The sequence below is a fragment of the Pituophis catenifer genome, unplaced genomic scaffold (assembly GCF_029215685.1).
Source record: "Pituophis catenifer annectens isolate HBS135680 unplaced genomic scaffold, rPitCat1.0.hap2 SCAF_6, whole genome shotgun sequence".
In the NCBI taxonomy this organism is placed as follows: domain Eukaryota; kingdom Metazoa; phylum Chordata; class Lepidosauria; order Squamata; family Colubridae; genus Pituophis; species Pituophis catenifer.
The window spans coordinates 90920465-90933443 of NW_027256886.1; the positions used below are offsets into that span (position 1 = coordinate 90920465).

Sequence of the window (12979 nt, forward strand, 5' to 3'; positions counted from 1 at the left end):
GGATATATTTTCTGTGAAAAAATGGGCTTCTTTCCAGATGGCCCTGATAGCTGTCACTCATCATGAGAATTCTAGGTGGGAATATGCTGGAATGGGTGTTATAAATGAAGTAACAAAATGGAGGTGGGATGAAGGCAAAAATTATGTGCCTATGAATTTTTGAGGAAGTAGAGGCTGTTTTGGAATGTTCTGCCATTCATTTTCCAATGAATGACATGACATGATAGCAGTGTTCCAATATCTAAGGGGCTGCCACAAAGAAGAATGGATCGACTTATTCTCCAACTGAAAGCAGGACAAGAAACTAATAGGTGAAAACTAATCAAGGAGAGAAGCAACCTAGAACTAAGGAGAAATTTCCTGTCAATCTGAACAATTAACCAGAGGAACAGCCTGCCTCCTGAAGTTGTTAGGTGCTCCAACACTGGAGGTTATTAAGAGGAGACTAGACATCCATTTGCCTGAAATGGTATACGGCAGTGATGGCTAACCTTTTTGCCATCGTGTGCCAGGAGCGGGGTGGGGGATGGGGGGTGTCGCGCACATGCCCACACCCATAATTCTATGCGTCCTGGCCCCGCACATGCGTGCACAACCCCCCACCACTCCTGGCACGGGATGGCACGGTAGGCCCGTTTTTTGTTCTCCCCAGCCTCCAGAGCCTTTCTAGGAGTCTGGGGAGGGTGAAAATGGCCTTTCCCACCCACCCGCAGAGGCCCTCCGGAGGCAGAAACAATCTGTTTCCCTACTTCTGGTGGGCCCAAAAATCAGCTGGCCGGCATGCGCATGCACACCGGAGCTAAGCTCGCATGCCCACCGATATGCCTACGCTTGCCACCTGTGGCACGCGTGCCATAGGTTCTCCATCACGGGTATAGGGTTTACTGCTTGAACAGAAGGTTGGACTAGAAGACTTCCAAGATCCCTTCCAACGCTGTTGTTCTGTAATTCTGTTCTTCTATTGCTCCTAAAATTTACTAGCTCTTTGGAAATTGGTATATTTGGAAGAACAGATATGCAGCAGCAGGGGGACAAATTAGATGCAGTCAGTTATAGCCAGCTCTATTCCCCCTTAATGTATCTCCAACTAAATCTTGCTTTCCTCAAATTACATCAGCCCCAAACCTGCCACTAAAATTCCTAATAAACCATCTACTGGATGGCGAGAGAGAAAAAAAATTATTTCCATTATTATGCTATAGATTAGATTTTGTGCATGAGAAGGAAGTGGAGGATTGACGGGAATCTGCTCGAGAAAACAGTTACTCGTTTTTGTTCAACTTGGGTTTCCAGGCAGCAAAATACAGGTAGTCCTCAAATTACGACCACAATTGAGCCCAAAGTTTCTGTTGCTCTGTGAGACATTTGTTAAATGAGTTTTGCCCCATTTTATGATCTTTCTTGCCACTGTTAAGTGAATCATTGCAGTTGTTAAGTTAGTCACACAGTGGTTAAGTGAAACTGGTCTCCCCACATAGCTGGGAGTTGAAGTCCACAAGGTTTATTAGCAGTAAAGAAATTCAATTGTTTATTCTAGAATTAAAATCACCAACCTTGGTGGCTTTGCTACACTTTCCATTTCTTGACTTCTGCTTGGTTCAATCATGTTTTTCCATAATCAAGATTTTTTTCTCCTATTATTTCTCCTAATCTGTCTGGGTTTTTCAAAGATCAGAAACTTGTGGTTAAATGCAGGAAATAAGTTTTAGGTTTGCAACTCGTGATGGAGGCAATGTTGTCCTCAGACATCCTGTTAGACGAGGCATATTTCTGTCTCTACTTTTAGTTCTTACTCAGGATGCGGCCGGTCCTCACCAAGTTTTACCCTCTCACGCACAATCTGCCAGAACTTTTTCTCTCTAGCTCTCCTACTTAACTTTCTTTCTGTGCCATCCCTGAAATGTAGAGACAGTTCTTTCTCCTGAGTCCGCCTCACACAAAGGAAGAATGGAGAATTTGTTCCAGCAATTCTCTTCTTTTCCAAACAGTCCAACCCTCCAAATATTCATTCTTAAAAAAAACAAAACAAAACAAAACAAAACACCTATTTGGTTGCCAGCAAAATATTCAGACGCAAGCACACAGAACTAGGTAGATTATCTCTGCTACACTCAGTGCCCTTTATGTAAAATTGTTGCTTTCCATCTGTTAATGCTATGTAAATATTGTCCTTTGGAAGTTGGATCTAGAGAGGTCAGCTCTCCGTAAGCTACACAAATTTCGCAAGTCCATTAGGAAGCCTCCTACTGTTTACCTCCAGGATGGAGTTTGGCTGAAAATGCATTCAGAACAGAACATATTTAGAAATCAATCCCAACTCCTTGTCTGGCTTTAGCCTTTTCTAATTGTAACCTCAAACAATGCTTTTGAGGGATCAAAAATGCCTAGATGTATGGAAGAGAGCTTCTCAGTTCAGGGGTGAAATCCAGCAGGTTCTGGAGAACCGGTAGCGGAAAGTTTGAGCAGTTCGGAGAACCGGCAAATACTACCTCTGGCTGGTCCCAGAATGGGGTGGGAATGGAGATTTCGCAATATCCTTCCCCCAGGAGTGGGGAGGGAATGGGGATTTTGCAGTATCCTTCCCCTGGGTAGGGTGGGCCATGCCCACAGAACTGGTAGTAATGGAATTTGGATTCACCATTGTCTCAGTTCCACTCAGAAGTTAGTTCCTCGAGCGTAGTTTTGTCAGATTTCTTAAACTTTTAAACCTGGAGTGGAGACGGAAAGATAATGGCTAATGCTGTACAGACCAAGATCAAAGCATCTGAGACAGGGACGAGCCTAACATGAGAAGAATGGGGGAATCTATGATTCCATCTCCCCAATTGGTTCTCATCGTGTCTTTTCCTTGATACAATGCTTAGGGAATAGAATGAGCTCATCATCTGATAACACAGGTAAATGCTTTTAGGATAACTTCAACCAACCGTCCTATGGTCAAGAGAAGGAGGGAGGGGGAGGAGGAGGAAGAAGTGGACGAAGAGAAAGAGCAAGAATGGAAGGAGGAGGAGGAGAAGGAGGAAGGGGAGAATTCTGTTTCTGTCACATTTGGGCTAATGCCCAAACAACCACCAGAGGGCGGCCAGGTTTGTGTTTTCTGAACTGTGTTGTTACCACCTAGGGGCAGTCTAGAGTTCTGCAACAAAAGTGCGTATAATCTAAGGCTATGGTTTTCCCAGTTGCAATGTATGGCTGTGAAAGTTGGACCATAAGGAAGGCTGAGTGCCAAAGAATTGAGGCCTTTGAACTATGATGCTGGAGAAGACTCCTGTGAGTCCCTTGGACTGCAAGGCGATCAAACCAGTCAGTCCTAGAGGAGATCAACCCTGACTGCTCTTTAGGAGGCCAAATCCTGAAGATGAAACTCAAATCCTTTGGCCACCTAATGAGAAGGAAGGACTCACTGGAGAAGAGTCTAATGCTGGGAACGATTGAGGACAAAAGAAGAAGGGGATGAGGTGGCTGGATGGAGTCACTGAAGAAGTAGGCGTGAGCTTAAATGGACTCCGCCTGGGGGAATGGTAGAGGACAGGAAGGCCTGGAGGAATGTTGTCCATAGGTCGGACACCACTTCGTGACTAACAACAAGAGTTCTGCAACGCAGACCTGATAGTACAAGATTGGTGGCTCAAGGTAAACCTATATTGTAACATACTTGAGCCAAGAAGTGAAGACTCTCATATATTCTCTTCTTCTGATGTGGCAACAACAACTGTAGTCATACAATAAGAACAAGTCCTGTATTTTGAGAAAAATAAGGAAAGTGTTTAAGGCTTTTAGCACGACCATTTTCAAAGCGAAAGAGCCTGTGGTTGCAAGATGCAGAGATTTATGGTCAATAAGGTAACTTTGCAGCTACACAAGGTTTTGATTTATTTGAGGCATTTTAAACAATGGAGACTGAGAGTTGTATCTTTCATCCCTTCCCAATATTAAAAAAAAAAAATTGAGATCAGATATAAATCAGAGCAGATGTTCTGCTATTTCTGACTCTTAAAGCCTATCATTTGGGGGAGGGGCATTTACACACCATCAGCCTAGGAAACAGATGCGCTAAGGGAAAAAAAAAAGTTTAAGGTTCAAATGTTAAGTTATTTTCATACTCTGCAATATTCACCACAACCTGCTTTTAAAAAAAGAGCAATGTGCTTAGATTTTAACACCAGGGTAGAATTTGGAGGACTGTAACAAAGCATATTTAAGGCAGTTCTGTTTACGCAACATTCTGACAGGCACAATTAATCTTGTGAAAACAATGTAGATGTTGCTTAACAGCACATGATCGGTAAAGGTACCAACACGTTTTTTCCCCCCGAGAGAATTAACAATCCATTAAAACAGACTCTTAGGATGCAAATGAAGGCTTGCAAAGAACAAGCTTGATGCTCTCTGATGGGAAGAAACAACACACCAACCCTTGTCATCGCATTGTCTGATGAAGTTGCCGGATGTTGTGGCTCCGTTACCTGAGCCTGTGTTATCGGAGGGAGAAAGCTCCGAACATGAAGGAGAGGAGTTGGCCAGGCCTCCCTTTCTAGGACCCTCCTCTCTGGCAATGCCTCAGGTGTCTCCTGAAGGAGAAGAGATTGGCCAGAAGCCAGGTATCTCCTTGCAGTCGGACAGTGATGGAGATAAGTCTTGGCTGGATCCACGCCAGCGTCGGAGAGACAGGCGCACGCAGCAGAAGAGGAGGCGTGCCAGAGATTAGGCTGAGTCACTGGACCACACCCCACAGGGGATAAAAGGGGGTTAGGTGGCCATTCAGACTCTGTGACGGACAAAACAAACTACTAGCGAGTCACATTGTATCTTTGAAACAACATTATCTACCTTGGATTTAATATGGACTGGACTTGACAATTCTTGAACTGTGTGTATCTTGTTTGGGTTTATCTGTCGGAGGAACAACCCCTCCCTCTATGACTAAAGTTCTTGGCAAGCAGCTACTGGGTTGCTGCCAAGCCTCTTATCGAAAGAATTTGTTGTCTGCCAGTTTTATTTAAAACCTGACTATCTGTTTGTGTGCATATGTGAGACGGGGACAGAACACCGGATAAGGAGAGGAACGGGGAAGAACAGGAAGATCTCCAAACAGAATCACATACAAAAGGTACTTACCACCTACAAAGGCATCTCCGGCTCCATTAGTGTCAATTATCTCACTCTGGTCACTAATTAAGACTGGGAAAACTCTTACTTCATTTTCTAAAAGGAAAGACAAAAAAAAAAAGCCATGTTTTATGACATGATTTGATCACATTTTGAAAGGCTGCTCTCACTTTGTAAGTGGACTCAGCCAAAGAGTTGGCTTTTATGGCCTCCTAACTGGGGCCTTTCCTGGAGACAATCATGAGCATGACGCCCAACCAAAGACAGTACAACCCATTGCAAGTTGAGCATTGAAAAAAGCAGGAATGGGAAAACTCCAGAAACTCCAGGTGTTTCTGGTATCTGTAAATCTCAACCAGTGTGGCTTATGGTTAAGGAAAGGACAACTTTGGAAGAACCACAGGTCCCTTAGTCCTAGAAAGAAGCGCTTGGAATTGACAAATACAAACGAAATGTAGAGGAGAGGAGGAGGAGGAGAAGGAGAGGAGGAGATGGAGGAGAGGAAGAAGGAGGAGGAGATGGAGGGGGAGGAGAGGAAGAAGGAAAAAGAGGAGGAGGAGGAAATGGAGGAGGAAGAGGAGGAGGAGATGGAGAGGGAAGAGGAGAAGGAGGAGAGGAAGAAGGAGGGAATGTAAAAAAAAAATCCCCTAAATGATAGCCATTTTCCTTAAAAAAAAAGAAGAAGAATCTGAATGGTAGGTTTTCTTTGGCATGGTAGATTTAATGGAAACGTTTTCTAGTTTTGCTTGCATCCTTTTTTTTTTTTTTTTTGCAATTCTGCTCAATTTCCAGCAATTCTTTCAAGGGATTTAAAAACGTTGTATTCAAACATGCCATTATCCACGTAACTCATAATGTATGGGGAAATGGGTTTAAAGTCACAGAATAGATGCACATCCTTCATGAGTGGCGATGTTTTTTTAAAGGGCCTGATGTCATTAACACCTTTTTTGATGTGCGAATTATGAAAATTAAAAAGCCTGCATGTCAGACAACACTCATACTGTATAACTGACTTTTCGTCAGGCCCTAAAAACACACTTATTCCATCTAGCTGGGCTGGCTTGATCCCGTCCTCTCAGTTTTAATTGATTCGGTTTTAATTTGGGTTGTTTTAAATTATTTGGGCCAAAATTATTTAATTGTTTTTAAATTGTTTTTTAAATTTTGTACACAATGTTTTATTTTGGCTGTGCACCGTCCTGAGTCCTGCGGGAGAAGGGCGGTATAGAAATAAAATAAAATAAAATAAATAAATAAATAAATAAATAAATAAATTACAATAGTCAGATGAAGGAGTAAACCTACTGTAATAGGTGATCCAAAAAGATTTACGACAACTGTGTTTATTTTTAAAATCTAAATAAATAACCAGGGTAATGTAATAGGAAGCAACAAAAGAAAGAGTTATCAAAATGTTTATGGAAACTGTGTAAGCAGCGTGTATGGGAGGGCCAGACGGATTCAGGCTGAAAACAGTCAAGGGCCCTACAGTAACCATGGCCAGATGTTGGCCGCTTTTCCCACTAGGAAACTGAGTCTCAGTTCATTTAGGTGCTCAGGCAGGACTTGAACCTGGGCCACATATAAATATGAGCCAAAAACTGCAGAAACTTTGTTGTTTTCTAATGTGTGTAATAAAGCCAGTTTATCAAAGAGCTATGATCTTGAATCTCTCTGCCTGTGAAATCACAAGTTCAGGAACATGTTTGGATAAAACCCCATTGTTACAGATAAATATAGGGAGATCCTCCATTCATATAGTATAGGGAAAGCAAGAATAGAATAGAATAGAATAGAATAGAATAGAATAGAATAGAATAGAATAGAATAGAATAGAATAGAATAGAATAGAATTCTTTATTGGCCAAGTGTGATTGGACACACAAGGAATTTGTCTTTGGTGCATATGCTCTCAGCGTACATAAAAAGAAAAAAAATACATTCATCAAGAATCATAAGGTACAACACTTAGTGATAGTCATTGGTTACTAAATAAGCAATCAAATCATACTAGGAAACAAACAGAACAATATAAATCATAAAAACACAAGCAACTTAGTTTGCCTCTGTCATCAGTGCAACTATTATTTTTATTGTGAAAGAGTAATTTATTGCATAGCCTATTGGTTGCAGTGTAATGTTGACGTACATTATAAACCTGCTTTAGGCCTGAATATTGTATACCTTTCTACAGATAGTCAATTTAAATCATTCATTTAGCAAATGTTCAAAGTTACAGAAAACTGGTTCTCACACATGGTCACGTGATTGTGAGTTGGGTGCTTGGCAACAAGCATGTATTTACGATGGATGCAGCTTCCCTGTCAAGGTGATAATTTAAGAGCTGACCAGCTCATGCAATGAGGGGAGTGAGTCAGCAGGGTCTTTGGCTGTTATCCCTTTAAGAGCCTGTGTAATAAGAAGAGGCCCTGTTGGCGTGTTGGTTGATTCGTAGTGTTTCTTCCCTGCTGTAATTGCTGTTTGTTTAGATACTGCTTGTAGTATGTGTATGTATAGTATTCCTATATTCCTATTGTAGATAAAAACCACTATTTGATACAAACCACTGTTGACTGTACTTGCTCCTGGAATGATACATGTAATAGACCTGTGCATGTTCTGACATTCCCAAAGTCAAATAAATTTGCATTTGCAACCTTTCCAGCTGGTTTCTGACAAGCAAAGTCAATGGGAGAACCTGGATGTGCTTAATGATGAATTATTTTAACAACTGCTGTGATTTGCATTAACATAAATGTCATAAAATTGGGAATGACTCATTGAACCACCACCTTGTTTAGCAACATAATTTCTGGTCCTCATTGTAGTTGTAAGTTGAGCATTACCGGTAGCTCTGATGATAAGATTTCTTTAAAAAAAAACAAATATCTGCTATGTGTTTGCATGCATGTGAACAGACTACAGGTGCAAAGCGAGCATTATAGGTCTCTCAAATAATTTCTTTTCAAAAACAATCTTTCAAAAGGCTCATGGATCCAAACATTTTAAAAGTGGGCCCTGGTGGCGCATGGAGAAATGAGAGAAAATTAAAATGTGGGCATGAATTGAAGGCTGGCTACAGGTGCACAGAAAATTAAAGCACCGTTAACTAACAGATTAAACGACGGTTCTTTTAACTAGTTACAAACTGAATCATGCAATCCACTCAAGGTACTAATATCAAATTATCCTCCTCTATGTGTGCTTCTATTATTTCTCTGTAATTTTCAAGCTCCGTGGCTCCTCACCCTGCTGATAACAGAAGCTGAAGTACTTATGCTGGTTTTCCCACCCACCCCTCAACATCAATTGTAGCACTGAATAAAGCTCAACTGGACGTACGTGACTTCCAAAGTGTAAAACAGGACCATTTATACATCACTTTCCGTCTCAGTGTGCCATTTGCAACAAAATGCAAATGGTAGAGGTTTGCAAAATGTAATGTATTATCTTACATCTTGAAATTCAGAGTTTACATTTACTTTTGTTCACGGTTATGCTTTGCTGTCACAGTAGCTTAACCATGTTTTCTTGTTAGACTTTGGAATATAACCTTAGAACAGGAGTGAACAAGATCAGGATCTATAAGGGAAATACCAATCTCTCCCAGTAGATCCCAACCCCTAGATTCCTGGCTTTCTTGCTTGCTTGCTACATGGGGCTCCCCTTGAAGAGCACTCGGAGGCTCCAACTGGTCCAGAATGCGGCCGCGCGGGTGGTTATGGGCGCACCTCGTTATGCCCATGTAACACCTCTCCTGCGCGAGTTGCACTGGCTCCCAGTGGTCTTCCGAGTGCAATTCAAGGTGTTGGTCACCACCTTTAAAGCGCTCCATGGCATAGGACCAGGATATCTACAGGACTGCCTTCTGCCACCAACAGCCTCCCACCGACCAGTTCGCTCCCACAGAGAGGGACTCCTCAGGGTGCCATCAACCAAGTTATGTCGGCTGGTGACACCCAGGAGGAGAGCCTTCTCTGTGGGAGCTCCTGCCCTCTGGAATGAATTGCCCCCGGATATTCGTAACATCTCTGATCTCCAGGTTTTTCACTGCGCCCTCAAGACCCTACTGTTCCGACAGGCGGGGCTATCAAATTGATTGATTTTAAATTGGGTTTTAATTTTGGGTTTTAAAATTCGGCCAAAACTATTTAATGATTTTAATTAATTTTAACTAGATATTGTATATTTGTATATTTGCATTTTAATTTTGGCTGTACACCGCCCTGAGTCCTTCGGGAGAATGGGCGGTATATAAATATAATAATAATAATAATAATAATAATAATAATAATAATAATAATAATAATAATAATAATAATAATAATAATAATAATTGCTTGTTTTGTAAGCAGCAGCAGTCTATAAAACAAAGATGAAAGGCCGTTTTACTCCTTTTAGCCAATGAATGAAGGTTGTGTGGAGAAGGTGATTTTTCTGACTTTCTAAACATCTTCAAGAATTGGACTATGGACGCAGATAAAATCCATGTTACATACTCTACAAGCTAGACCAGTTCGACTGAGCCGTAGAGAGTGGTCTGTAACAATCCTGCAGAATAGTCCAGTGTTATTATTGTATTGCCTTATCCATCTTTTCTTAAAAGGAAGAGAATGTGTTGAGCTGCAGCTGACTGCAGTAGAGGGTGCAAATTTAGGAAAGACTGGATGGGTTTGAATACACATCATCAATAAAGCTCCATGCTTTGTCTTCTCTTGAAAACAGGGCTCTCTCTAAGATTATTTAGTATTTATCTTAGAAGAACCACTGGAAACGGGCCCTGAGTTAATGGGAGTAATAGAAGAATATGGGCAAGGTGCAGGATTGAAAAATAATAAAGATAAAACAAAAATTTTAGCTAAAAATCTTACAGGATAACAGAAGAGAGAACTGACAAAGAAATTAGATTTACAAATAGTTAAGAAACTTAAATACTTGGGAATATATTTAACAGCAAGATGCGTTACAATCAAGGAAGATAATTATACAAGACTGCTACAACAAATTAAAGCAGATTTAGATAAATGGAAAAACTTGCACCTATCAATGGTAGGGAGAACTGCAACTATAAAAATGAATATCTTGCTGAAGTTCCTGTTTTTGTTCCAAACGATTCCCATCAAAATAGGGAAAAAAATACTTTGATGAACAAAACACTGTAATTTTGAAATACGTTTGGCAAGGAAAAAAGCAAGAATAAGACTGAAAATGTTGCAGGAGTCCAAAAACAATGGGGCCTTTGGACTACCAGATTGGGAGCTCTATTATCATGCAGCTGCACTAACATGGGTGAGGGAATGGATAACGCTTGGACATAAAAGATTATTGCTTTTAGAAGGCCATGATCTCCAATTAGGATGACATGCTTTTTTATGGTATAACAAAAGCAAAATTCATAGATATTTTCAAAGACACTATATAAGAAATGCTCTACTTTCAAGTATGGGAAAAGGTGAAAGCAAAAGTTTACATTAAAATTCCAGCTTGGCTCTCAACAATGGAAGCATTTATACATCCAAATGTAGTAAACCTGGAAAAAATATTAACCTATAAAGAGATTCTAAATGTGGAAGGGGAACTTAAAACCCAACAAGAACTACAAAATCCTTGGTAGTACAAGGGTTTAAGGCACCCTGTTATTAAGCTGTTTAAGACCAGCTGCCTGCAATTACTGCAGGGTTCGAATCTCGCCAAGGCTCAAGGTTGACTCAGCCTTCCATCCTTTCTAAGGTAGGTGAAATGAGGACCCAGTTTGTGGGGGCAATAAGCTGACTTTGTATAAATATACAAAAGGATGAAGGCTATTGCTGAGCACATTGTAAGCCGCCCTGAGTCTTCGGAGAAGGGCAGCATATAAATCAAATTAAAAAAAAAAAAAAATCAAGATGTGGGCTTATCATGGTGGCCGCATATGCAAATAAAATCGAGATATGAGAAAGACACTAAAGGTTATGGTTTTTACAAAGAACCTACAACATTTGACTAAATAATGCTAGGAGTAGATGAAAAATTGATAAAGAAAATATATAACTTTTTGCTAAGCTTAAAAATGGAAGATGAAACAATGATAGTATGGGCAAAGAACTTTGGATATACTATAGACTTAGATGAATGGAAAAAGCTTTGGGAAAGAAATTGTAAATTGACAATGGCAAGTGCATATAAGGAAAATTTATATAAAATGTTTTATAGGGTTGCATTTATTACCGGCAAGATTAGCAAAGATGTTTAAAAGTATGTCTGCCAAATGTTGGAAATGTAATCAGACATCGGATTCACTTAACAACCCTCTTACTAACTTAACAACTGTAGCAACTAAAGTCAGATGGTGGAGCAAAACTCACTTTAACAACTGTCTTGCTTAGCAATGGAAATTTGGGATTCAATAGTGGTCATAAGTCAAGGACTACCTATACTCTCAAAAGTCCTTGAGAGTCCCCCATAAATTTGGATGACCCTTGCCAAAGGATAAAAATGTTCTGTGCATTCAATATGAGGTATGATTAGTCATTTAGGATAAAACCAGTGGTAGGTTGCCCCCAGTTTGGACCGGTTTGCAAGAACCGGTAGTAAAACCGGCGGGAGGCTCCGCCCACCGACCCGGATGTCATCATAGGCGATCTGTGCATGCTGTTGCGAACCGGTAGTAAAGGTAAGTAGAACCCACCCCTGGATAAAACCCTGCATAAACTCCAACTGTGAGTGAGATTTATGCTCAGTTAAACCTGTAATAGTTGCACTCCTTAATTCTTTATTTATGATTTAGGAAGGAAGGAATGAATGAATAAATAAATAAATAAATAACAGGTTCCACCAATTGCTCCCCATAGACTTTAGAAACTCCCCTCTGGCCTTTAGTTACATTCTTCAAAGGTTTCTCATTTTGGCTGCTTCTTACACTGCTGTCTTCTTAACTGGGTTTTTATTAAGAATAATGGGTTTTTAAAATATCTTTCTGAGGCACAATGAGATTTGAAATTTATGCTAATCTCCAAAGGTTACATTCTGTTCTTAACTATACTCATGAAAATACAGGATAGATCATACCGCTCTCAATGGAATTATCTTGGAAACACGACGGCGGCAGGAGAAACTACAGCAGTATCAGCCTCTCCAAATGAAATAAATTTATTCATCCTAAATGAGTTGTTGATTGTTCCTCTGATAATTAAGTACACAAGTCTATGATCCTTTAGGATCATCTAATTAGTATCCACATAATTTCACTTAATTGCCACCGTAATTGGAATGTATAGGATTTACCCCCTTTCAAAATAATTGCATGCACATTTTAATATAAATTATGTAACAGTTTAGTTTATAGATTATTTTCCACATATGGAGCACAACTCATTAGGATGCCAGTTATTATAATCGCAGTTGTGACAGGCATTTCCTACCCAAAGCTTCTGAATCGCATGTTTGCATACCAAACCTTTAAAAGCGTGACGTGGAGATAAAGATACTCATAAAAAAAAAAAAAAGAGAACATGGCTTAGACACTCACTGTCATCTACAGTAGGCAAAAAATAAAATAAAATAAAGAACTCTAGCTATGAAGAACAGCTCATTATGAACACAATAATAAACATGCTAGAAGGCATAAATGAAAAAAAAAAAAAATATCCATCCTGCATATTTCCTGAACGCTGTCAGGTTTATGCCACAACTTGTCATTTTTAATTACTTTTCTTTGAAAGCTTTCCTGGGCTCATGCTTTGTTTTAAATCTCCAAAATAAAATATTTCAGGCAGTTAAAAGGACGAAAAGGAAAGAGAGGAAACATTCTGGCAAACACCCTTTGCCGCAGCTCTAGAAATTCTTTCAGGCTGAAAATCGCAAATTATTATATTTTTGGGAAAAACAA

The 12979-nt window shown here is 40.0% G+C and overlaps 1 protein-coding gene across 3 annotated transcripts in view; it reads right to left on the reverse strand.

Annotated features, from left to right (window-relative positions):
* ADK (adenosine kinase) overlaps positions 1 to 12979 on the reverse strand; it is a 261824-nt gene that overhangs the window by 20712 nt on the left and 228133 nt on the right. For all 3 annotated transcript variants that reach the window (XM_070945416.1, XM_070945415.1, XM_070945417.1), the window contains one exon: positions 5119 to 5205. In XM_070945416.1, the coding sequence (XP_070801517.1) occupies positions 5119 to 5205 (87 nt within the window). The remainder of the gene's footprint in view (positions 1 to 5118; positions 5206 to 12979) is intronic.